The sequence below is a fragment of the Eubalaena glacialis genome, chromosome 14 (assembly GCF_028564815.1).
Source record: "Eubalaena glacialis isolate mEubGla1 chromosome 14, mEubGla1.1.hap2.+ XY, whole genome shotgun sequence".
Taxonomy (NCBI): Eukaryota; Metazoa; Chordata; class Mammalia; order Artiodactyla; family Balaenidae; genus Eubalaena; species Eubalaena glacialis.
Genome location: NC_083729.1, coordinates 93,928,190 through 93,953,939, shown reverse-complemented (window position 1 = coordinate 93,953,939; position 25,750 = coordinate 93,928,190). Strand labels below are relative to the sequence as shown.

At 57.6% G+C, this 25,750-nt stretch overlaps 2 protein-coding genes across 8 annotated transcripts in view; one reads left to right on the top strand and one right to left on the bottom strand.

Moving 5' to 3' along the window:
- Nucleotides 1-17,369, top strand: part of EDAR (ectodysplasin A receptor) — a 35,683-nt gene extending 18,314 nt beyond the window's left edge. The window contains exons 2-12 of the mRNA XM_061211050.1: nt 502-570; nt 1,068-1,190; nt 1,568-1,749; nt 6,723-6,808; nt 12,020-12,106; nt 13,346-13,471; nt 13,561-13,635; nt 13,754-13,826; nt 14,495-14,639; nt 15,466-15,526; nt 16,969-17,369. Of these exons, the coding sequence (XP_061067033.1) occupies nt 520-570; nt 1,068-1,190; nt 1,568-1,749; nt 6,723-6,808; nt 12,020-12,106; nt 13,346-13,471; nt 13,561-13,635; nt 13,754-13,826; nt 14,495-14,639; nt 15,466-15,526; nt 16,969-17,291 (1,332 nt within the window). The 5' untranslated portion in view covers nt 502-519 and the 3' untranslated portion in view covers nt 17,292-17,369. The remainder of the gene's footprint in view (nt 1-501; nt 571-1,067; nt 1,191-1,567; nt 1,750-6,722; nt 6,809-12,019; nt 12,107-13,345; nt 13,472-13,560; nt 13,636-13,753; nt 13,827-14,494; nt 14,640-15,465; nt 15,527-16,968) is intronic.
- A 7,005-nt stretch (nt 17,370-24,374) lies between these two features.
- CCDC138 (coiled-coil domain containing 138) overlaps nt 24,375-25,750 on the bottom strand; it is a 58,193-nt gene continuing 56,817 nt past the window's right edge. For all 7 annotated transcript variants that reach the window (XM_061210594.1, XM_061210599.1, XM_061210597.1 and 4 more), the window contains one exon: nt 24,375-24,827. In XM_061210594.1, the coding sequence (XP_061066577.1) occupies nt 24,662-24,827 (166 nt within the window). In that variant the 3' untranslated portion in view covers nt 24,375-24,661. The remainder of the gene's footprint in view (nt 24,828-25,750) is intronic.

Genomic DNA, 25,750 nt, shown 5'->3' with positions numbered 1-25,750 from the left:
CTCTGGGCCTCAGCTGGCTCAACAGTAAAACTACAGGGTTGGACCCAAGTGTGCTCTGAATGGCTCCAACGGGTGCCAGGGAGGAAGCTCACATCGGGCAGGGGCGGCAGGAAGCGGGGGCGATGGGGGGTCTGGGTTCTGACCTCTCTCTCAGGGCTCCCCTGCGGCTGGAAGATCAGGACCTGCTTCTTCAGACCCTCCGAGCAGGAGGACAGTGGCCGTCACCCTGGGCTTTTGCATCGGCCCTCAGTGGGCTCTGGCCCTTCCTCTCTGGAGCCCTTTCCCCGGGAGGGCACGATGCTACGGGGGCCATGGGTGGAGGCCGTCCAAGGGGCCTGGGGCTCAGCTTAAAACCTGCCTTTTCTTTTAGGGCATATTCATTTCTGCTGCGCCTGCCGGGAAGCCCTCAGACCCGGGGACAGTGAAGGTGGGGCTGGGCGGGCCGGGGTCCCGGAGCAGCCCTCGCCTGCAGCCCCCGCATGGATGAAGTGTATCTTTCAGGTGACCCCTCGGGAGAGAATGGCCCACAGGGGAGGCGGCACACGGATGGCCTGGCTGCCCATCCTGGTGGTAAGTGGCCAGGGCACCTGGGTAGGTTCCAGTGGGAGCTCCCACCCGGCCGTGGCCTTCACCAGCCGTGTCCTTCTCGGCCTGTTTGTGTGGCAGCGACACGGGCGATCACACACCCCCTTCACTGCGCTCTCCAAGGCGCCAGCAAAGCCCGGACTGGCCCCGGGCCCGAGGTGGCCGCTGCTCGGAGCTCCCCTCGCCGGCTGCGTGCTCTGCGCTCCTGCAGCCACGGAGCTGGGGAAGCCAAGCCCCCGGGCTCCCCAGGAGTAGGGGGCCGTGGGGAGGGGAGTGGTGGGAGCTCCTGGGGTGGAGCGTTTGGGATGGAGCCTCCGACAGCAGGGCGGGGGCTGCCTGGTCATTACCGAAGGCGCCCAATCAGCGCCGGGGGCCGCAGGGCCCCGCCAGGTCCTTCCGCCACAACTTCCGGACGTAGAACCCGAGTCGGGGGGCGTCTCCCAGGGCGCGTGGAGGCCAAAGGAGCCCCTTACTCGAGGCAGGCGTCCCTGGCATGCTGGGCCGGAGCGGAGGACGCCACCTGCGGCGAGAACGAGTTCTACAACCAGACCGCGGGTCTGTGCCACGAGTGTCCCCCGTGCGGCCCGGGGGAGGAGCCCTACCTGGTAAGACCCCGCGCCGCGCCCGCCGGGGAGTGTAAGGAGCGCAGGCCTGGGGGCGGGGTGGTGGCCGGAGGCCGCGGCGTCCTGCCCCGCGTGGCTGGCGGCCTGGACGCGGCCTCTCCTCCTCCGGACGAGCTCCGCGCCGATGATCTCAGCTCCGGGAGCCCCAACGCGGCTGCGGTATTTGGGGTCCTCGCGCAGCCCCGAGAGTCGGGCGCCCAGGCCTGCAGCTCCACCGGCTTGGCCGGTTGAGTTTATCCGGGACCGGCGGGAGCGGCAGCGTGGGGCCGGGCGCCGCGGGGCAGGAGGGCTCAGAGGGATCGCCATCGGGTCGTGGCGGGCACGGCCGCTGACTCATCTGTGTCCCCGTCCCCGGCCAGTCCTGCGGCTACGGCACTAGAGACGAGGACTACGGCTGCGTCCCCTGCCCCGCGGAGAAGTTCTCCAAGGGCGGCTACCAGATCTGCCGGCGCCACAAGGACTGCGAGGGCTTCTTCCGGGCCACGGTGCTGACGCCGGGGGACACGGAGCACGACGCCGAGTGTGGGCCCTGCCTGCCCGGGTGAGCTCAGGGCCGCCCCACCCCACCTCCTCTGCCGCCCCGGGCCCCACGGCAGGCAGCCAGGCCTGCGGATCAGTGGGGCGCACATGTCCAGGGTCGGGGTCCCTCCCTCCACCTTCCCCGGGATGGGCTGCCCACCCAGGCTCCGCGTGTGTGTCCCTAAGTGGACACAGTCATCATAGCACCTCTGAGTACTCAAATCAAGGAGATCTGTTGAATACTTTCAATGAGACAACACATGTGGAATGCTCTGGAGGAAAGAAAACCAAGATTCCATACCAATGTATTATTTTTGGTATTTTTAGTATTCTGGGAAAAACTTAGCGTAAAAAGCTACTAATAGAAATATTTGAGACATATGGTGCCTGTAATTCCACCACAATTCTGTTATGTGTCAAAAGTCTTCCCAAAAAACCAAAGTGAAAGTACAATTAGCCTAAAAGACAGAAAGAGTCTTCCTTCTTACAGACAAGACAGTAGCAAGTTCCCCTTGGGAGAAGGAAAGTACAGCCCTGACACCCAGTGACTACCTCCCTCTGGTGGCCACCCAACCTGTGCTCACAAGGGCTGCAGATAGAGACTGAGAGCAGTGGTGAAGGCCACTGGTGGTGGTGACAATGGTAGAGGTGATGGAGGCGGTGGAGCTGGTGGTGACGGAGGTGATGATGCAGGTGGTAGTGATGCAGGTGATGATGCAGGTGGTGGTGATGCAGGTGATGAAGGAGGTGATAGAAGTGATGGAGGTCATGGTGGTGATGCAGGTGATGACGGAGGTGGTGGTGATGGAGGTGGAGTTGACGGACACAGTGATGATGGCGGTGGTCATGGTAATGACGAAGGTGATAGAAGTGATGATGGAGGTGATGGCAGTGGTCATGGTGGTGATGCAGGTGGTTGTGGTGGGGATGCAGGTGATGTTGATGGACATGGTGTTGATGGCAGTGGTCATGGTGATGATGGAGGTGATGATGGCGGTGGTCATAGCAGCAGTAGTGTGAACAATGCACCATATTTCGCAGCCGGCTTGTCGCTTGTTATCTGCCCGCCCCTCCCACCTGGAATCACTGTATTGAATTAAGAGGAGATAGAAAATAAGAAGACTACATGCAAACAAGAGCAGTGGACGTTAGTCTATAAAAAAAGGGAAGTGCACAAAGACCCTCCAAGTTAGAGAAAGATTGAAAGTGAAAGACTCTTTAAGATGAGGGAGATATTTTAAGCTTGCAGAAATTAACCTTAGTTCAAATTTATGCTGGGAAGCATCCATTTCCTCCGCCATCCCCCTGCTGGTGACCATTCCCACCCCGAGTCTCTGCAGCTTTCGGCCTTCGGTTCAGACCCGCCTCCTGAGCTGCAGACCTGCATGGCCATGAATCTGCCTGATAAGCCCACATCCCCATCCCTGACACAGAGTACGATCCAAACATACTTGTCAAACGGGTAAAGAAAGCAGGGGAACATTATTTCTCAGTATGCAAAAAAACAGGTAGCTACACCCAGGGAGGATATTAGGCTGTTCTTTTAGAAAGTTTGATAAGAATAAAAGTTCTATAACTGCCAGCCTTTAATTTAGTTGTGGAGGTTATTGTGTCGCCGTGTGCCCACCAAAACGAACATATTGGAAGAAGCAGAATTGAGGTTTTCCCACCAGTGACACAAGCATTGCTGAGGACTTTGTGCAGACACTGCCTGAACAAGAGAACTTCAGTAGGACCTTGACCTTAGGTGGCTGGAATCAGTCTCTCGTAACATACACTTCCTAGGTCTTTGCCTTGACTGGTTTTTATTGGTGCAGATACATAATTCACGAGAGAAATGCAGTTTCGAGGATTAACTACAGCTGTGTCGAGGAAAAGCTTGCACACCTGGCCTTGCTCACCTTGGGAAGAAAATAATGCTCTTTGCAAAACCTCAACTTACTTTGAGAGCTTCCGGGTGTGAGAATCGGATCTGACAGTCACAACCTAGCGTAGCAGCTCCCGCACTTACTTTCGTAAACCTCTGACTTGAGAGCCCACCAGGTGGGTAGTAGTGAGGCAAAGAGGAGAACTTCTTTCCTCTCTTTGCAGTGGAAAATCGGTGACTGCAGCCCAGTGGGGCAGGCATGCCCAGTCGTCTAGGGGTCCAGGAAGGACCCTCCTTGGTGGCTGGGGACGGGGGCCAGGAAGAGGACAGGGCTGTCTGAGGCAGATGCTCAAGACAAAGTACAAGGGGCCGTGGGGCTGTGGTCCCTGTGGCCAAGCGGAAGGTGCACGCAAGGCTGTGGGGATGGGCAGGGGGCAGGGATGGAGGGAAGACGGTGCTGATGAGGCAAGTCTCCACTTGGTGCCGCTGCAGGTCCCGTGCAGACTTCGCGGCCGCGTAGGGCGCTGTCAGGCTGCGTCCAGAACAAGGAACCGGGCCGCTTGGGGAAGAGACAGAGCCGGGACCAGGGCAGGGAAGTTGTGGGAGCGGGGGGAGCAGAGGCAGAGGAAGCCTTTAGAGCGGCTGGAAGATTCTGGTGACGGAGCTGCAGACCGGGTCGTGTGGGATGCCTGCCCAGCCAGCCGTGAGGGTGGTGACGCCTCTTGCTGGGACGTGGGTGCAGGAGGTGGAGGGGAGATGGAGGAGGGGTGTGTGGAATTCGAGGCGGTCGTAGTGTCCAGACCAGGACACCTAACACATGGATGGAGGCAGGTGTGGAGCTCAGGTCCGACCTGGGAGTCACCTGCACATTCGTGGTCTGGATGGGCTCCTCCCATGATTCCACGTCGTAGGGCAGGAAGCGGGTGGGTGAGGCTCGCCCGGGCCGCTCCGACCCAGCTCAGCCCTGCGAGTGCATCCTGGGATCTGCGTGGCCGTGTCCCTGCCTGTGGTTTGGCAGGCGCTGTGTGTCGGCGGGCGGCCGGGCCCCGGCTGCACAAGGAGCCGTCCACGGGCTTTCCTGTGAGAAAGGCTGTGCAGGAGGCTGGGGAACAAAGCACGCAGAGAGGCTGGATTTCACTGCCTCCCCACGACAAACTCCCGCTGGCTGCGGCCACTCCCTGCCGGGCCTCCTAGGACAGAGGGAGGACGGGGTGAAGTTCATGGTGGCTTCTGCCGGCCAGCACGGGGGGAGGGCAAGGGAGCGTCTGCTAGCCTAGGAGCCCCGAGGGGAGGAAGTCCTTGGGGAGAAGCTACACCCCGTCGACTCGGAGGAAGATTCCAGAGGCCCCGTATGAACCGAGTCTTGTCTTGGGCCCCTCACCTTAATCAACCCTTGAAGAACAGGAGCAAAAAGAAAAAAGAACTAGGGGAAAGTCACAGTGTAGACCAAAGTGTAGGCAATCTGACCTTTGCATAAAGGCAAAGGGCCACAGGGCCCGAAGGGAGCAGCCAGCTTCGGGTGGAGGGGAATGAAGCAGCTGAGCCGCAGCCTCACCCCCGTCCCGCCCAGGACAGGCCGAATGACCCCAAGGAGAAAAACCTAACATTTCTGAACATTTCTGTGCGCAGCAGGTGCTAGAGACCAGCGAGGGGTTGAATGCAGGCCCAGTTAGGAGGAGGCCCCTGACAGCTCCTGGAGGAACATGCCAGAAACCCTGAGAACCTGCTTCTCGCCGGGCCTTCAGCTCATCGCACCGCTTGGCCCAGGAGCCTCGTCAGGCAGGGGCAGAGCTCAGAGAGCCTCCCCGGGAGGGGCCTGTGTGCCAGGAAGACGGAGGAGGGCCAGGGTGGGGGAGGGTCTCACCTAGGCAGAGCCCACGCCCAGGGCCAGTGGCCGGGCCCGGAGGGGAGGAAGGCCCATGAGACACCCTGGGGCCCCATCAGCTTCTGTGCCGGAGCTCCGGCCCCACCCATCCCTGCCCGCGCCTCCCCCGCAGCACCCAGCACAGGGCACCGGGGACCAGGACGACTGGGCTGGAGGGGAGGGGTCACCCCGGGGCCCTGGCCCGGCCGGCCCGGAGCAGATGCGCCGGCAGGTGGCCCTGGAGACGGCAGACGTGCATCTGAGAGCTTAACTGTGAGCCTGCCTGATGCGGCTTCTCTGGCGGGTGTGTTGCGATCGGTTAATTCACGTTTACAGGATGCACGGGGACCTGGGGATGAAGGGCCCTAAGGAAGGGCAGGCGGTTACGATCATCACGGTGCTGGTAACCGTCCAGCTCTCGGAGGCTGGAGTCCAGACCCCTCTGGCCTCACCGCTGCCGTCACGGGCCGGGGTGGGCACGGCTAATAAAAAAGAGATTGAAAAACAACCGCAGGCAGGTCCAGTGGTGGGGAGGAGTTTTCATCGCTTGAACTGAACTAGGGAAGACATTGGCAGCAGCTCACTTGTTCAGTGACTTCTCACCATGTGGCAAATGGCTCCGCGTGTGTTTACGGGAAACGGGCCCAGAGAGGGGCTGAAGCCTGCGGTGGGGGGGTGAGGTGAGGGGGCCTGGGCGGGCCCGGGGTGCGGCCTGCAGGGAACTCGGCCCTCGTGGAGGGCCCCGCGGGCTGCAGGGTCCTGGCTGGCACGCCGACATCAGTGGGGCATCGCTGGGCGTGAAGGCCTGCGGACAGCCGTACCTGAAGGCCTTGACGTTTTCCTTAAGTGGGTGCAGCCGCAGCGTGGGCTCACCAGGCGTCCTTATCTGAGGAGAAAGCGGGGGACTCTAGGTCGCGACCTGGCTGCGTTTCAGGCCGTCTGCCCTGACCGCTCTAGACGTGGCCACGGTCTCTGCTGCTGCCACGCCCTCCGGCCAGCCCCGCTCGGTCTCGGTCAGCAAGCGTCCGTGTGGTCCAGGAGGTCCCAGAGTCCCAGGGGCTCCTGGACACCCCTGCCCGTAATGCCGCCAGGCTGCAGGCTGTGCCCGTGCTGCAGGGGCACTCCTCCTCCGAGGGGCCTGCCCGCCCTCCCCCGTGTCCGGCTTTGGGGGCGGGCATGCCGAGTGGTCAGCACGCGCCGTGCTCACGCCTGCTCACCTGTCTGCTTTGTCTTCTCTCCGCCCCTCCCCCCCCCCCCCCCGCAGCTACTACATGTTGGAGAACAGGCCTCGGAACATCTACGGCATGGTCTGCTACTCCTGCCTGCTGGCGCCCCCCAACACCAAGCAATGTGAGTGTGTACGCTCTGGCAGCGGTCCTGGCTCAGCTCCGATACCTGGCGTTACGCGGGAGCCGCCCACCCTGGCTCATGACCGTGAGGGCACAGAGGTGATGTGCGCGCTGGCCGGCGGGCGGCAGGTCCGTGGGGCGGGGCAGGGTTGCAGCGGCAGAACCACGAGTCAGCTGCTGGTCAGCAGCCGTCGCGGGGCCTCGTGAGCCTCAGTTTCCTCATCCGTAACGTGGACCATCCATCTCTCGCCATCTTTGCAAATACCCACAATGCCAAGGTGTTGTGTTGAGTGCTGCAAAGGGCTCAGCAATTGTGAGTTCTCACATGTGTTTTATAAGCCAGACGAGGCCCAGGGTATATGAGGAGTGATCACAAAGCACGTGCGGTAACCGTGAGTCTCTCAAGTTTAGAATCTCACCTCGGGCTGCTTCTTTCCTGCTCTAATTTTGGTTTGACGTTCTTGGGCGTCCATTTATGAGGAAGGGCCAGGAATCTCTGCTTCAGAGAAGGCGGTGTGTGGCCTCTCAGGTCTGTGGTAGGGAGACACGAACGAGGTGGGACAGGTGGACGGATGGACGACGGGACGGCTGGGAGGGAGGTGGGAGTCTGGTCCTGGGCTGCGGCCCCGCTCCCATTCCAGAGAGCTTGAGGGTCTGCACTGGGGCCCTGCCCTCCTGCTTCTCCATAAGGCCCTGCCCACCTCGCTTTCTCACAATATCTTGTCAGGGAGACTAGAACAAGGGCCTGCCTCCTGAAAGCACCAGGAGGAAGGGGAGGAGGGCAAGAGGAGAGAGTGGCACCGCTCCTGCCCTTGGGATCGGCTGGAGGAGATGCCTTGGGCAGTGGGAGGGCGTTCCCTCCCTTCCAAAGTCCTTAAGTAGATGAACCTGGCAAGGACAGTTTGCATGTCTTTAAAGCTGAGCTTTCCCACCCGGCCAGATGCTAATTAATTCACAAATTAGAGGAGGTCCAGAGGCCTGGGCTGCCACTTCTGTGGCTTCTGCTGGGGAATCTAAACAGTTCAATCCCAGGGGGCTTTGGGATGAAGTCCTATCTGGGAAGACGGCAGACACTCCCCCACCTACTGAGAAAAAGCTCTTTGCTGTGGAACCTGGGATTCATGCAGCTCTTCCCCATGGGCCTTCATCTGAAAGCTCACGGGGCCTGTGTCCTCGTCCGGGGGGACCCCACTAGCCACCCCGAAGCCGGAGAGCTCTCAGCCCGGGAAGCAGCCCCTCCTCTCCTCCAACACGTGGCCCATCACATGGGGAAAGACAGCAGAGTCCCCGAATCCAGCAGACTTCGACAATGAGCGCGTAACCCCCGGCCCCCAGCCCGTAATTAACTGCTTATCTCAAGAGCAGCCCCCAGCCGGGCCCCCAGTGGGTTCGCAGGATCCAGCCCTGAAGGAGGCCAGCAAGGAAGGGAAGCTGAGAGTCAGGGGACCCGGAGTCCTGCTGTGCGACCTTGAAAGTCACCTGACCTCTGTTTGTCCCTGTGGGAAATGGGGAGATGCAGCCAAGAGAGGCTTTGTGGGCTTACGTGGGGAGTGGAGCCTGCTGGCTAGGGGGTCTCCAGGGTGGGCTCCACCTCTGGGGTCGGCACCTTCCTCTGCACTGACCTTTTATCTGGGGCTCCTGCTCAGGGGTCAACAGACAGGGCCAGAAAGGCTGATTGTGACCAACTCACAGGGCTGCCAGCAGCCCCATCCCGGGAAAGCCAGGAGTTGGTCAGGTCCCCGGAGTCGCCGGCTGGATGCCTGGGTCCCACCGGTCAGGGGCCCAGAGCCCCTTTGCTTCCAGCCTTTGGTTGGATGTGATCGCCTGGGCTGGACCCCCGTGAAGCCAGCCCCTTGACACCCCAGGTTGCTGGACAGTGGATCCTACAGACCACATCAAAGAGAGCATGGCACGGACCCCAGGGCGGCATGTGACACAGACCCCACGTCTCAGTGCTGGAGCAGCCCAGCCAGGCCAGGCCGCGGGAAGCCGTCCTGCAGGCCGAGCCCTGGGTGTGCCCCCTCCCTGCGCGCAGTGCCCGCCCTTGAAGAAGGAGGCCTCTCTGCACGGAGGAGCAGTGCAGGGCGGGGCCTCGCGATGAGTTTCCACTCCTGGGAAGGTCATTGACTTTGTGCCCAGTTTCCTCGTCCGTCAGGGGGACACCCCGACCCCCGTCCAGCATTGTGGGGACAAAGGTGCCCGAGGCACCTGGTCCAGGGCCAGCTCTCTGCCCAGCAGGGGTGCCGCTCGAAGGTGAAGCCTTGGCCCCAGCGGCGGGATTCCAGCTGTTTCTTAAGGCAGAGCTTCTCAGCCGGGAGGGTGCACACCCGTTGCCTGCTCCTGCCGTAGCTCCCGTGGCCTCCAAGCTGCGTCCCCCGAGAGCAGCCAGGCCCTGATGCTCCGCCGCTGCCCCAGCCTCTGCACCGGGGCCACCCCGTGAAGCCGTACGAATCCATAAATCGTCCCTAAAAATCCAAACTGTGCCCTACATGGAGGATCCCAGCCGGACGCTGATAAAAACCGGCGTATCCACAGCTTGTGGATTAACAGACCAAGGGCTCCAGAAACTCCGGTCGCCCGCGCCCCCAACCCCGGCGTGGAGGTGCGGCCGCATTAAGCCACGCGCTTGGGGCTCAGAGTCCCCAGAGGACGACCCCCACTCAGCGGAGGGCCGAGCAGACCCGGACCCAGATGCAGACCCACCTGCTCTCCTCTGGGGTCTCCTGCCTCGCCTCACCCCGGTTACAGACGCCTCCTCTTCGCTCCCTTGTGGATGGAGGGACGGAGCGCCGACCACCCAACCCCGAGGAACATTCTTATCTCAGGAGCCAACCCGGGAGGCACGCGCTGGATGGACAGAAGCCTCTCGACACCAAATACTGGTGCTGGTGCCGAGTCGGTCCTCGTGGGACCAGAGTGGAGCCTGGGACGGGAACTCGGAGACTCGGCTGTGCAGGGTCCCGGTGGCGCTGTCCCGAGGGCGCCCGCCCACAGAGATGCCCACCCCTCGATGTGCCCAGAACAGTCTGATCCACTGGAGATCAGCCAGGAGCCCAGGGCTGTGCAGGCGACACCAGCTGGAGGCCCAGCTGCCACCCGGCGGGGGCAGGGCACCTGCGGGGCAGGGGATGTGGTCACTGTGTGCCAGCCCCTCCCGTCGGGGGGCAGAGGCATTTCCTAAGTCCAGCCGCTGGCAGCTCTGGCTGTCTGTCTCTAGACCACAGGCCTGGGCGCGTCTGTGTCCCCAAGCCTGTCACCAGCCGCACGGGCAAGCCCAGCGGAGAGGGACAGGAACAGACAGAGACGACAAACACCCACACGCAGAGCCCACGGGGATTTGTCTTCCTGAGACGCGGCTTCAGCTGCCTCAAGCCCCTTAGATGGCCTGGTTCCCAGCACCCTATTTGCTTTTGAAAGGAAATCGGGTGGTGCTTCAAGCTGCCCCCCGCCCCAGGAGAGATGGCAAAATCAATGCCGTTTAAATCTCGCTTCAGTCACGAGATGTGTCGGACATTGGTGGGTGGGGGAAAGGCCGAGGGACGTCCCTCTAGGCCCTGGACGCACTCAGGAGCCCACCCGGGAGAGGATGCGAAGACCCACCGCGGCCGCCCGCGCCCCTCGGCCCCGCCCTCTCAGCGGGAGAGCTAGGACTCACCTGAGGGCCAGTAGTCGGCAGTGGTGGGGACTGCAGGCGCGAGCCTGGCGTGGGGAAGGGGCTGCCCCGCCGTGTGCAGAGGGTAAAGGGCAAAGGCTGGGAGCTCAAAGGGGTGAAGGCCCTGGGCTGCAGAAACCAAAATCTCCAGCGGAGGTGCCTCTGGTACTGGGACATCTGAGCAGCTGGCGGTGTTTTACGGACGAGGGAGGCCGCCCAGGGGGACAGCGGCCCGGCCAGGCTGCGGGTCCTCCTCCTTCCCCCACCGCGGGGGTCTCCAGGCACAGTTCAGTTTCTAACAAACAGAAGTGCGGTCACTCGGGGCCAGTCCCCCACTGCCTGTCCCTTCCAGCCTCCACCCTCTCCACCCGCCCGCCTCCAGAGCTCACCAGGTCCTGCAGGGGCGGGACAGCCGGCTGTGGACATGGGGGCCCCGCGCACCTGTCCTCACTCAGGAAAACCCGAGGCGCGAATGACCCCGGAGAGACAGAAGCCAGACAGGAGGAAACTTTTTTTTTTTTTTAATTTATTAATTATTTTTTTTGGCTGTGTTGGGTCTTCGTTTCTGTGCGAGGGCTTTCTCTAGTTGCGGCAAGCGGGGGCCGCTCTTCATCGCGGTGCGCGGGCCTCTCACCATCGCGGCCTCTCTTGTTGCGGAGCACAGGCTCCAAACGCGCAGGCTCAGTAGTTGTGGCTCACGGGCTTAGTTGCTCCGCGTCATGTGGGATCTTCCCAGACCAGGGCCCGAACCCATGTCCCCTGCATTGGCAGGCAGACTTTCAACCACTGCGCCACCAGGGAAGCCCAGGAGGAAACGTACTAAAACATGATCCTCTTTACGAATCACAAAGCTCAAGTCTGACCTAAGGAAGGTCTACCATCCGGGCGATTTAACAGGACAAACCCCTGCTGACTGAACCGACCCCAGAATCAGACTCTGCGACACCGTTTACGAAGGAACCAAGTTTGTGAATCACCGTTTTGAGGGAAGGAAACCTCATCTCTGTTCTTAAACCGTTTGGTCACAACTATTTTCAAAACGTATCAGAGGAAAATTCTAGAGGAAAATACATCAAAATGTCAACTTTAGACCGTGAGGCTATGGGTGATCCTTTCCCTTCTTTCTTGGGTTCTGATATTTTCCAGATGTTTAATCACGAGCATGTATTCGTTTTATAGCTAGAAAAAGTATTACAAGTACGTCCCTGTTCGATGCAATGGAAGGAATCCCTCAGGTGTTTCCCCCCAAACACACGCGCGCACACACCTGCTCCCCTCCTCCCCACGGGTGCTCGTGGAGACCGAGTCTGAATCCCTCGGATTGAGCAGCTGTGAACCCGTGTAGCCCATGTAAGGAGCAACAACGCCGGCGAGGTCAGGGCACTCTGTAGGGTCGTCATGAGCTCTAAGAGGTGAAGGGGCCCCCCGGCCCAGCCCCTTCCCCACGAGAATTCTGGATCCCTGGGGCCGGGGGCGCTCAGCCCGCGGCCTGTGCTCCGTCTCCAAGGCTGGGGCGTCCGGGTCCTTTCGAGGGACCCATGGTCACTGCCGTCCCCACAGGTGTGGGAGCCGTCTCGGGAGTCTCTGCCAGCTTCCTGCGCACGCCCGGCAGTAGCACCCTGTCCCCGTCCCAGCTCGCCCACAAAGGTAAGGCGGCGAGGGTGCCGGCCCCAAGGGGTGGCCGAGAGTGAGGGGGGGGCAGGAGGGTCATCAGGACAGGACCTTCCCCACCTGGGATCACTCCCCTCGCGTGACAGCCGCGCTCGGGCCCCGGCTGCTGGAAGTTAGCAACTTTCTCTGCAAGGAGGGGAGCCGATCCCTCCACGGGTGCTGGGGCCCCTTGGACCACGCTGGTGATCCGGGCGTGCGCGGCAGGGAGCCGGAGGGGAGGCCAGCCCCCTGGGCTTTGGGCCTGACTCGGGGAGCCTTGCTGGCTTTCAAATGAACCTGCCCACCTGACACTTTAATACTTGTTTCCAGTAACTGTGCTTCACCCCCAAGCCCTCAAGGCTGGGGGGGGTGGGCTGCAGGGCCCTGGCCTTGGTGTCTCTTGGAGCAAGACTGGGCACTGTTCCCGTGCTGCCGGTTGGGAAGCACGTTCAGGGCCCAGGTCTCAGAATCCCAGGGCGCGCGGCCCACCAGCCTGACCCCTGCGTTCACACAGAGCACCAAGGCAGGAACTTAGCTGAAGTTCTGGACCTCACTTCCTCCAGGACGGAGGTGGCACCAGCACAGAGGAAAGGAAAACACGAGGACCACCCAGACGCACCCCACCCGGAGGGGCAGCGCCTGGCTACCGGCTGTAGTGCCTTTTAACAAAGAGGGGCCGGCCTCCCTCCGGGGTCCGGGGGCCTGGGTACCCGGATCCTGCTTCGGGAGAGCGGGCCCTGCTTGGTTCCCTCAGAGAATTAGGACGGGTCTCCCCTTTTTGGGAAGACGTGCAGAGGAGGTGTGTGCCAGCCCGGGCACACCTCTGCCTGGGCCCTGGGCACACGGAGCCCGAGGCTGCAGGAGAGGCTGGAGCCACACCGGGGATCAAGGCTCGGCCCTCGGAGGCGACGCTTCCACCCTGGCTCTTGCTGGGAAATATCTTGGGTTGAACTGTTTTCAGGACAGTTTAGCGCGTGGGCCCCCTTCTCTCCACACCCACCTGCCGGGTCCCCAAAGAAGTAGAACCGAGAGCAAACACCCGGGAGCAACCTGGGCATCTGCCGCCGCTGGCCGGCAAGGGGGCCGGACGGGCGGTCCCGACGTGACGGCCGGAGTGGACTTTTAGGACTCGGTTCTCAGACGAAGCCAGCGTTTTGGATCCCGAGGGTCCCCTGGAGGGTCAGCGGCAGGGGCGCCCGAGCCCGGAGTCACGGCCTTCTCTCCCGACCGCAGCAGAGCTCTCGGGCCAAGGACACCTGGCCACGGCCCTGGTCATCGCTATGTCTACCATCTTCACCATGGCCGTCGCCCTCGTCCTCATCATCATGTTCTACATCCTGAAGGCCAGGCCTCCCGCCCCAGGTGCCGCCCCCGCGCCCCTGCGCCCGCCCCCCATCGCTCCCCCCACCCCCCGACGCGAGCCGGCCGCCCACGCCCTCTGTCCCCCGCAGCCTGCTGCCCCAGCGCCCCCGTGAAGAGCCCGGAAGCCCCCGTGAGCGAGGAGGAGGAGAAGAAAGAGGCCCCAGGTGGGGGGCAGCCCCTGGGCCGGGCGTCCGGGAGGGCGTGGGCTGAGGGCCGGGCGCGCGCGGCCCCTCCGGGGAGGCCGGACGCTGACGCCTCCCCGACCCTCTCCCGTCCCCACAGACAGCGTGGTGATGTTCTCCGAGCAGGACGAATTTGAGAAGCTGACGGCAGCTCCGGCGAAGTCGGCCAAGAGGTGAGTCGGGTGCGGCGGGCAGCCCCCAGCGCGGGCTAAGGCGGGCCCTCGGGGGTGCGAGCGGGAAGGGGCGCCAGGCCGCACGCGCCGCCCCCGCCTGCTGTCCGCGTCGGGCTCTGTGTCCTGCACCTCCAGGTGGCGCTGCGGCGGGGCTTCGCTTCTGTGACCCACTTGCCAGGACACAGGGCTCTGTGTTTTTAAATCCATCTTCAGCCAAACCACAGGAGGCGAGCAGGGTGCCCATACGGAAGAATGTTGTTCTTCGTCCGCGTGGAGTGATTTTGAGAGCGTGACTAGGGCCGCGGGCTGGGTGGGGGCAGGGGGGTGACGTGAGCCCCTCCGCCCCCCGTGGGGGGTCCCGAAGGGCCCCGCCCCGCCCCCGTCGGAGGGGGTCCCCGGGCGCAGGCTGTGTTCAGCTTTGTTTCCAGTAACTCCAGGCGTCTGCGGGGTGCGGCGCCGGCCCGGGACCCTGTCTGCTCGGTGGAGACTCGGGTGTGGACGGCCGGGAGGTGGGGAGGCCCCAGAGCTGTGTCTCTCCGTCTCGAGTCCCGTGCCCAGAGCCGCTCGGTAAAGCGGGGACAGCTGTCGGCGCCCACAGTCCCCACTGCTGCGGCAGCGGGTGAGGCCAGCCAGCCCGGGCGCCCTTAACCCTAACCCTGTCTCCGTAGTGAGAACGACGCCTCGTCGGAGAAGGAGCAGCTGCTGAACCGGAGCCTGGACAGCGACGACGGGCAGGGCCCCCCGGAGCTGTGCCTGCTGTCGCTGGTGCACCTGGCCAGGGAGAAGGCGGCCACCGCCACCAAGGCGGCCGGGGTGAGGCCCCCGCCCGGCCCCCAGACACACCGCCCTCCGCTGAACGGGCGCTGCTGAGTCCGGGGTTCCTCCCACGAGCCCCGCCAGGAGACAGGTTCAGAAGGAGGCATTAAGGACAGAAAAGTTAGTTCCCTTATTATGCAGCTTTACAGAAGAAAAGGAGAAATAACAAAGCAAGAGGAGAAAGTTTAAATGGCTTGGAAAGCACAGGACAGCAACATCCTTTGTAAACATACTGGAATATACCCACCCAGACAAGACGCACGCGCACACATGCGCCCACACGCGCACGCGCGGCTGCCGCCCAGAGAACGGCCGGGCGCCGCGGGGGCCGAGGTGCAGCCTCGGGGTCACTCCCGACAAGGATGCGCCCTGGCTGCCCAGCTCAGCGACCCCTGGAGGGGGCCTGTGGGGTCATCCCAAGAGATGGTGGCTCCGAGGGCCACGTGTGCATCCCGAGCCGCCCGCTCTGGAGAGGAGAGAGCCACACGGCTCCGCGCCTGCAGGAACCCGCCCGCAGGCTGAGGCCCCCAGGTCCGTCCTGCCACACAGACCGAGGCCAGACGTGGCCTCTGGTCGTCTTTGAGTCTGAATGTCCAGTGGAGCCCAAGAAGTCCCTGTGAGCAATGAGGGCGCCGGAGCCGGGTGACCCAGGGGAGAGGCTTCCTTCTGCGAATCTGACAGCCGTTCCTGCCAGGACGCGCGGTTCAGCGTTTCTGATGGGAAATCGGGGAAGGCGGCTGCCCGGGAACACTGAGGTGGAGGATTAGGTCCTTTGCTGCCGTTTTCCCGCTTTCTGAAACTTAATACTCACCTTTTTCCGTAGATTCAGAGTCGAAGGAAGAAAATACTGGACGTGTATGCCAACGTGTGTGGCGTCGTGGAAGGTAAGCGGAGGGCCAGGGGGGCACTTACTTTCCGGGGACCCTCTCCAGCCGTCTGGCTGGGTTTGGCTCTTGTGACTTTAAGTTTCTCTCTCTTGTTCAGGTAGGTAATTTCTGTTCTGCTATTCAGTTCGCTAATTCTTTCCTCTTTATTCTGCTATATCTACTAAGTTTTTAATCTTGATTATTTAATCTTGATTATTATTATTGTAATAATAATCTTTCAGTTCTAACATTTCCATTTGGTTCTTTATACTTTCTTTTGTTAACCTTTCTATTTTTTCTTATCTGTTTCAAGTGTCAATATGTTTGTAATTACTTGTTGAAGCACTTTTATCGCGGCTTCTCTAACATCTTTGTCAGATATCCCAACATCTCTTGTTATCTCAGTGTCGGCATTTACTGATTGTCTTTTTTCACTCATTGAGATCTTCCTGGTTCTAGGTCATGATGAGTTGAGTTTCTATGGAAACCTGAACAATTTTACGTGATGTTCTGAGACTCAGGGTCTTACTTGAAGCTTCTGTGCAGCTGGCTTCCTCTGACACACCTGGGCGGGGGAGGGGCACCCCTTGTCACCGCCAGGTGGCCGTGGATGCGCGGGTTCCCACTTGGCCTTCGCTGACACCCATGGGGGTGTGGGTGGGCATCTGCTCCTCTGAGTGGCCTCCACCAACACCATGGGGGTGGGGAGGCTTGTTACCAGCTGATGAGGAGGAAGCCCATGTTCCCACCTGGCCCTCCCGACACACCTGGTGCTACGGCCTCCTGGGGGTGGACGCCCAGGCTCCCGCTCAGCTTTGCTGGCCTCGGAGGGAGTGGGAGCAGGGCTGTTCTGGGTGTCTGGCTGTAAGAAGGCAATTACCGTCCGAGTGTTTTCTTCTTGCTGAGAGAGCAGACTTCTGATGGGCGTTTTGTCTGTGCTTGTGGGTGTGTCCTGGGTCTTCAGCTGTGCTACCAGGAGGAAGAGGGAAGAGCATGTCTACTGCATCTTCCAGAAATGGAAACACGTTCTTTTCTAAGTGCCCCTGGCCGAGTCTAACGTACAGCGGGGTCTGAGGAACGCTAGGCCCCTGACTTGGCAGTGACTTCGCTCAGATGACACCCACGCCAGGCTGTCCTTGGAGCACCTTTCGTGAAGGTGACCGTGGTCCCCATAAAGGGACCTGATACCAGCAGGGGCACCTAAGGGTGGCCCGTATCAAAGGCGTTGGTGATGGCTCACCGCGTCCTAGAGGGCGTCCGACAGGGCTGCTTGGATCAGGGGAATGGAAGGGCTTCGCGTGTGGCTGGCAGTGTCCCGGGAGTTGTTCGCCTTCAGCATATATTCTGTGTGGTTTTCTGCATTTGTGTTTTATTTTACAGTTTTAAAAAGAGAGTCTAGAAAGCCTTTTCGAAGGTGTCGCGCTTCTGCCGATCTCTGACCGTGGCCCTTTGTCGCACAGGCCTCAGCCCCACGGAGCTGCCGTTCGACTGCCTGGAGAAGACCAGCCGGATGCTCAGCGCCACGTACAACTCGGAGAAGGCCGTGGTGAAGACGTGGCGCCACCTGGCCGAGAGCTTCGGGCTCAAGCGGGACGAGATCGGGGGCATGACGGACGGCCTGCAGCTCTTCGACCGCATCAGCACGGCCGGCTACAGCATCCCGGAGCTGCTCACCAAGCTGGTGCAGATCGAGCGGCTGGACGCCGTGGAGTCCCTGTGCGCAGACATCCTGGAGTGGGCGGGCATCCCGCCCCCCGCTGCCCCGCCGCCCCCCGCGTCCTGAGCGGGGCCCGCGGACCCCGTGGCTGGGCTGTCTCCTGCGCACCAGGGACGCCTCGCTGGTCTGAGGAACGGGAGGAAACAGGCCCGTCTCCCGGTCTAACCAAAGACAGAAATCCACGTGGACACGCCGGCCCGCCGGCCCGCCGGCCTCGCCAGCCCCAGCGAGTCTGCGCATCCGTGCGGCCTGCCCGCCACTCCCTCCTCCGCGGACACGGTCAGCGCCACCCATGTGCACCAGCAGTGCCGGGAGGACAGACGTGAAGCCTCTGGTCCCTGGCTGCGGGGAGTTCACAGCCCGGGAGAGACAGACGTTCGCCTGGAAGACGGCATACAACCCGAGGGGGGAGCGCTTCCTCTGGGAGATGAAGCAGGTGGGAGGGTGTCCCCACGAGGAACACAGCTCCAAGGCTGGGAAAGCTGCAAGAGGCAGGCCCCGCGCCATGCCCTCCTGCTCCAGGCTCAGCGTGGGTCTGAATCACCCACGTGGCCCTGGGGTCACCGTCTCCCTGCGGCCCTTCCAGTCACACGGAAGCCCCTGCCACCTGCCCCACACGCTGGTCCGCAGGGCGTCTGGTCAAGGGCCACCACAGCCGACCTCGCCGCTGCGCGAGTCCAGCCTGGGGGCCAGGGGTCCCTGCACCGCTTCCCGCTCTCATCTGCACTCGGATGGCACCCTCTGCGGGCCGCAGTGCTCAGGGACACAGGCCACTGGCTTCACACAGAAACAAGTGGTCGGCTCTGCTTGGAAAAGGAAATCATGACTTCCTGAGAGGCCAGCCGCGTAACCCCAGGTTTCCTCGTGGCGCCTTCCAAGCCCATCACGGAACGTGGGCCTGCAGCCACGGAGCGCCTGGGCTCGGGGTCCGGGGACCTGGTCTGCTCGTGCCAATGTGGGCCATTTTCTTCCCCTCCCAAGCCTCAGTTTCTGTTCTGCAAATAAGAGGTTAGTCTGTGATTCTGCATCAGGGAAAATAAAGTTCGTGAGCAAAAATGAAATGGAGCTGGAGGAGATGCCAGGCCTTCCATGGATGTGAGCACAGCGTGAATCACCGAGTGAAATGCGGATACAAACTCTCAGAACAAGTGTTCTCCCAGTAACTACAGTGTTTGGCAGACGCTGGGAGAGCAAGTTAGTAGACAGGCCTTCTTGGCAGATTCTCTCACTACACCTGCTGTCGCCAGGAACCGGGCAGAGACCACACCAGGGGGTTAATTTTGAGTTCACTGCTCAGCCCCCAGGGACAGGTCTGATCGTGGTGGTTCCTAAATTAAAACCAGTCTCGGGTTTATGTTTATAAAATTACAAGTCACATGACTGAGCAAATGCTTTTGGGGAGGAAGTCAGTCGTATGCTTAAAGCAACCAGCGAGTTCCCACCAGTGAACGTAGAACACACTGTGACAGGATCAGTTAGGTCCTGAATGTTTAGTACCGTCACGTGCTGCGTCTGTTTGCTGCTGTTCTGCAGAACCTACTTGGTGTATCCTGCAGGCTGCGTTCTCCACAGCACAACCTAAGTATCCTTCTCATTCCTCCGTGGACCCTTGGTGCCCCTTTCCCTGCTCTGTGATGACGGTGATGAGGCCTCCCCTCGGCGAGGCTGCAAACGTCAGGGGAGGAGCAGGGGCGGCCTTGGTTCACTTGGTTCTCGGTTCTCGCTGGGCCAGAGGTCCAGCGGCACCGGGCCTGTTTCGTTGGCTCAACCTGCCATTTCTAGGGCGTTCATCCTCTCAGAGTGACACGATCCCCCGTCATTTGCTTATCTGGAAACAAATCCAAGAACAGGTTACTCTGGTGAGCTTTAGCCTACGTGGTGGGATTCAGATCAATGAGACCCCAAGAATGATCACTGAGCAAGGCTGGGGCTCCACTGCCAGTCTGTACGGAGATGGCCACCACTTCTACTGGAATAAAAACACTTAGAGCACACCCAGGCCGAAGCAGTGGCCCTTGGCCAGTGAAGTCTTAGTCATCAGTATTTGCGTCTAACTCTGTACATGTCGCTTATTTTACAAGTTCAGTAAACAAACCAATACAAAGGAGGCTCTGGACTGCTCCAGGGAGCCCTCTCGGGGGTGGAGTCGGGTCTGGCCCCTCTGCTCCTGGCTGGCGCCTGTGAGATGAGCAGCCCCGTCAGAGGCCGCGCGGGGGTCCCAGCCGGCCCTGTCCCCTCCAGGGGCACGCACCCTCCTCCCTCCTCGGCAAGGGCCACCTCCCTGTCAGCGGGAGCTGAGGGGCTGGAGCAGAAGCCCGGGCGGCGGGGGAGTGTCGGGGAGGCAGGCAGGACGGGAAGAGGAGGCCCAAGGAGGAGAACAGTGAAGGGGCCCGTGGACACCAGACGGCCGGGGGACCACATGAGGAGGAAAGGGGCTCGGGGACTTGGCGACGACACAGCGGAAGGTCCACGGCGGGTCGGCAGTTAGAACAGGTAAAGACCAGAGAGAGAAACACAGCTCCTGGAGAACTCCCAACCCTGAAAACCTCCGCTGGCACGAGACATAACCCGCACCTCGGTGCCGCCACGGGAAGGCGGCCAGCCCTGTCCTGGCCGGCACCCTGGTGTCCTGCAGTCGCGGGGCACCTGAGCACAGCAATCACAGGTGACAGGGACAGCCACCTGCGTGGCCTTGTTTTCTACCGCCCAGGGCTCTCCTGCCCGTAATCTCCACAACAGTCCCGTGCAGGATCATCCTGCCTCCAGTCTCCTCATTCCAACAAAACCTTTTGTGAGAGGGCCACACACAGGCACGGTGCCTGACACACCCCTCCCTCCGTGTCCAGCCCAGCTTCCAGATGCATAACCTGCGACTCAGAAATGCCGCTGCTCAGGGTCACACCACCTGGGCCGGCACTTCCCAGCCCACCTGCCGAATCTACAGCCAAGAACCTGGGCGGGGCTTCCACACACACCAGCTTCACACCTGGACGAGCCCCTCGCCCAGAGCCCTGGTGGGGACGATGTCACACTTAGAAGGACCTCAGGCGCTTCCACACCCTCCAGGACACCCCAGGATGGTGAACTCAGACGTCAGGGGTGGGGCAGGACACTTTAAAGCCCACCCAGGCGACTGTAATGTGCATCCAAGATTGACAGTCACTGTGTGAGACAAATGACTGCTAATTGCTGGAAAATAGGACTAAAAGGGTCAGCTGTGGAGTCATGGAGAATGAGACCAGCGGCTGGAACATACGTCCACTATGTGCAGCTGTGTGCTTACATATATGTAAACTTTTAAACTGCACACATGTACAAAAACACCTTCAAACAGCAGCAAAGCATTAAAAATGGGAATAGGAGTTCTGTTTTCTTTCTGCATCCCAGACTGTGCTCCCTGTACCTGGAGACCCCTTAGACCTGCACCCTCACAGGTTTTAGTTCTTTTTAGCCATATTAAATATGGCTGTTCACAGAGTTTAGTTTTACTCGCATATTTACCACTTTCTTCGCTATTTCATCTTGCCTCTTCAACCTTCTGAAACCATTCTGCTTTTTCCTAAAGTACACCCTTTAGAGGTTTAAGTGGAATTTATTGGTAGTGAATATTTGGTTTCTCTGAAATGTCCTCCTCTTGCCCGTCTTGGGAAGGGTGTTGATGAGAAACCCCAGGCTGACGGCAGGCCCTTTGAATCAACCCGTCTTCTCTCTTGGGCCACGTGTAAGCATCTGCTGGTCTTCGGTGTTCTTTCATTTCTTCCTATACGATGTTTCTAGGTAGCGATTTCTTTGTACCTCTCTCGCTTCTAATTCATTTGGCTTCTTGAACTGGAGATTCATATTTTCCATCCTTCTCAGTAATTTATCCTTAGCCATTACTTTTTCAGATCTCTCTGCTGCAGTTCTTCTTTCTGGAGCTCGTTTATACGTATGTTAGCTCTTTTTATGCTTTATCGTTTATGTAAGAGAGTCTTTTAGGTTTTTCTTGTTTCCCTATGGGCATTCTGCATAATCGCTATGACCAATTTTCCTTTTAATCTTATCCGTTGAGTGTCTAATTTCATTGGTTATATTTTCACTTCTAGAAGTTATTTTTCAAAACTTCGCAGTCAATGTTGTTAGTCCCTTGTTTCTTCATTGTATCTGTAATCACCTCGTTTCTTTAAACCTAGGCGACAGGACTCATACCGTACTTCAGCATCTCCACTGCTCAGGCAGGCACCCCCCACTCACCCTCCACAGACCAGGGTTTCCCCAATTTCATCACACGTGTTGCCTTCAGGGGTCCCAACTCTGCAGGGTTCACGGTTCAACCCACCCCACTGATGGCCCCTCGTCTCTGCCTTCCTGGCTCAGGGCCCCTGGGCCCCAAGCCTCCATTACCCACCTGATTCTTCTGCGTCGCCCTCAGTTCTGGTTCCCAGGGATCCTCTACTTTGCCACCAGCTCGGGGCGGGGGGGCAGTGTCCCCGACATTCTTAGCTGCACCACAACCTGGGGGATGGAGTCCACCACCTGCTGGAATCAGGCTCTCTACTTGACTGCTTCTCACTCCAGCAGGCACGGGGGCTGGAGGAGAGGTCGTGAGCCCCACCCAGAGCCGGGTGAAACCCAGCACCGCGAGCGCTCGCCTTCCCCTTCCCCCTCGCGGCAGGTCTCCCCAGCCCCTGTCTCTTCCAACCTGTGTGAGGGCGACAATGACAAGACCCAGTGCAAGGCTCTGACGAGGATTAAACAACAAAGGTAAGAACTCAGCTCAGTGTTGACAAGTACCAAAAACTTCTTTCTCTAATCCTGCCTGTTAATTTTTCCAGATGAGTTACGATGATTTTCCCAAGTTCTAAAAAGAATTCTTTTGGAATTCTGATTGGGATTAGTTTTAGTTGAAATGTAGAGCAACTCGGAGAGACGTGGCCTCCCACCCAGAACACGGAGTCCGTCCCCATCAAAACCTCCCCGATGTCTGGCAGCCAAGCTTGGACAGTTGCTCATTAGGTTCTGAACCTTCCTTGTTAACGTTTGATTCCTGTTTTATAAAAGTTTATTATGTAAACTATTCACTACTAACACTGAAGTGAAACAGTAATTTCTAATTAGTGATTGCTGGAGTATTTTAAAGCTCTGCAATTGTACGTTTATCTTGTAACCGGACATCCTGCTGAGGTTCCGTAAGCTCCCCAGGTGGGCACCTCACCTGCACCTCCTTCCCCAAAGTTACGCTTCCTTAAACATCCACCATGTGTCACAGGACTTTAACAGGCATGTGTCCAGTGTTTCACAGTAACTTTGCTGATTTCATGGTCCTTTAAACATACTGTAGTGAGTTTTATCAGGAATCTAAGTTGAATTATAATATTTTTAGGCATTTATTGAGTGTATGGCTTTCTACCTTTGCTCAGCAAATACAGGAAACTATATATTTTTTTATTACCAGAAAGCCAACCTGGTATTTCTAGAATGCATGCTACCCTAGTTGGTCGTGGATTAATGTTCCTGTAACATACGGTTGGTGTTGATTTGTTCATATTTCTTTGAAACTTTTGAACCTTTTATTCTTTCTTACTTTCTTTGACAATTTTTGGTACTGGGTTCATGCTATCTGTATAAAATGAATGTTTTTTCCTACATTCTGGGCCAGTTTAAATAGCTTTAAATATTTCCTCTTTGAAACGTTAAAACAATTCACCTGCAAAACATCTGGAATTAATGTCATTTTAAAAATTAATTTTCACGCTTTTATAAGACTTTAATGATTTTCCATTTGCAGATTTCTTGAGGCAATTCTGATAGTTTGTCTTTTTCTAGAAAACAGTCCATTCCATCCAGATTTTCAAATTTATCAACATAGGGCAATACAGAATTTATTCATAATTTTAAAAACCTCCCTTACTTATCCTAAATATATATTTTTATTCTTCCCATGTTCCTGGCTTTCTATGGTTTGCCATGTCTGTATACGTATTTTAGTTTTCAGTTAAAAGCAATCTCTTCTGCTTTTAATAGTGGTTACTCTGACATTTTCCAAAAGCATTCCTTATCCTTCACTTTTCTGTCAAAGTCAGTACTGAAATGGAACGGTGAAAATGTAGAAAACTGCTCCTAACTAGCTCCCCCTCTCCACCTAGATCCCAGGGCCCCCGTTAATTCTGTTTTTGACATCGATTAATAGAGTCTCATCCAAATACTCTTAACTACTGCTTTCCCCATTATTTACCCTTTTGAGGAATTTAACATTTCATTCCATTTTATGCACAAATTACAACAAATCTTTAAACCTATTTATGTTTCAGTGGTTTCAGAGCCCACTACAGTCTTTTGGTACGAGGTTGAGTTAATAAACTCAATTTTAAGTTGGTTAGAATAATCTGTGCAGTTTCTTTCCTCAGGAATAGTACGTAAGCGGATAACTTCTGAACACCTGCAAATCTGAAAACACCGACGACAGGCATGCTCACTAGGTATAAGTCCTCCCGATCGACCTCTGGCATCGCAGGAGCTGGCTTGCTTTTCTTCTCCTGCAGGTAGCGGCCCATCATCCCTGGCATGTGCTCACAGGCCTTCAGTCCCCACTCGACTCCGGCTCTCAGCTCGGCTCCTGCTCGGCCTGCGCCCTGTGGCCCCTTCGGAAGGAAGCGCCAGCCCCGACGCTGTGCACCCGCCGCCCTCTCCCGGCACCTCCCCTGCTCCCCAGCACTGGCTCCACCTCCTGAAGCACTGATGGTGGGTTTGTTTCTCACGTTCACTGTCGCTTCTGCATTTTTAAGTGCCTGTAAGCCTCACCATCACATTAGCCAGCTCTTTCTTTATGGATTTCTGTTTCTGCTTCACAAACAGCACAGTTTCTTACCTTCTTTTGAAGAGGCCCAAATTTCCTGAGACTTTCTTCCAGATTCTGAAAATGAGATTAAATGCTGATAGAGAATAATCTCTGTGAGTCTTCAGGATGATTTCTTCTGTGTATCAGTTTTCTGTCCTACGCCCCGAGCTCTACCCAGACCTCTGGCTACGTCACTCACCTCTGATGGCAAGAGAACTCTCCAGGTGCGGGAACTATGGCAGCTAAAGTGTGTGTACATACGCTTCTAGAAGGGGGACTTTTAACATATTAAGAAAACAGAACGATGACATGCTCTAACCTTGTTCCCACATGAATGCCAATTTATTCCAAAGAATTTTCCTAAAACATTTTTACAAAACGTAACCCCAGGGTCATTAACCCTGAAAATTCCATCGTGTACATTAGTACCACCTTAGCTGAATGGAAAAAATCCACATTCCACAGCTTCTACAGGTTTCATTTTAAAGGTTAAAAAAATTTTCCATTTTTCATGATAAATGATGCTACTCATAACTTTACTTGGTAGTTACTTTGGTGATTTTTACAATCTTACAAGTAGCAACACATAGGTAATACCTATAAATAATAATGAGCCAGCCTAAGGGTTTGCAATGGCGGCCAGGGAGTTGCATTTTGTTAAACCCAAATTGAACAGAGTTGAATTCAGGTTAATACAGAGAAATGCATGCTCTGGATGTGTCGTCCTTTGTATTTCTTGAAGCATCAGATGAACTGTAAAGAGTTCAAAGAGCTTCTTATTACTCCTGTAAGAGAATGAGCACATTAATTGAATTACACGCACTTAGGGACAGTGAGAGACACGTTATGTGTAAATGTGGGCAAATGGGTAACTAAAGGATTAACATGCCAGACAAACAAAACAGCTTGTATGAAATAGGCCTAAAGTGGAAAAGTATTCAAGGAGAAAAGAGAATGCTTTATCATCCTGAAACCTGCACCCTATTCACTACTAGAGCGGACTTTTCCCTCACAGCCGGAAAGAGTGAAATACTTGACCACCTTATTTTAAGTAGGCTGGGCTTCCTAATGTAGCAGAATACCACTTGGCCTCTTGACTTGGCTCCAAAATACCTTTGCAACCATCCTCTGTATAGTAACCAGTCAGTAACTTCACTTTCGATCAGTGAGAATGACAGCTGGTAGCATATTTCCTATTTCCTTGTGTACATCTATCTGTTTGCCTCTCCAGTAACCCACGTGACCACCACCCGATACAGAAGGGTTTACAGATTTACGCTCAGACTTGCTTGGGCGTCAACTACTCCCAACTCCTCATTCAAGCTTCGTTCTAGTTCTTTATCTACGTCTGAAATGAACACAAACTACAAAACGCATCGCCAGCCGTACAGCACTCTGGCCGAGGACACAGCTGCACTGGGCACTACTCCAACAGAGCCCAGGGATTAAGAGCTGAGAAGGAATTAAACCTAAGTGACGCCACTGCAGCCTTGTGCCACCACAGAGGGTAAATGGCAACAGGCCTCCTCGAGAATTCACTGATTACAAATCAAGACAATCACAGCCAGTCACCCTGCAGGAAAAGGAAGACAATGAACTGACAAGTTTAGCTGATACCAGAGCTAAACTAATAATTTGGTGAGTTGCGTATGAGGTTACAATTTGACAATTAATAATTCCCTACAGTGTGGTACAGTGTGCGACACCA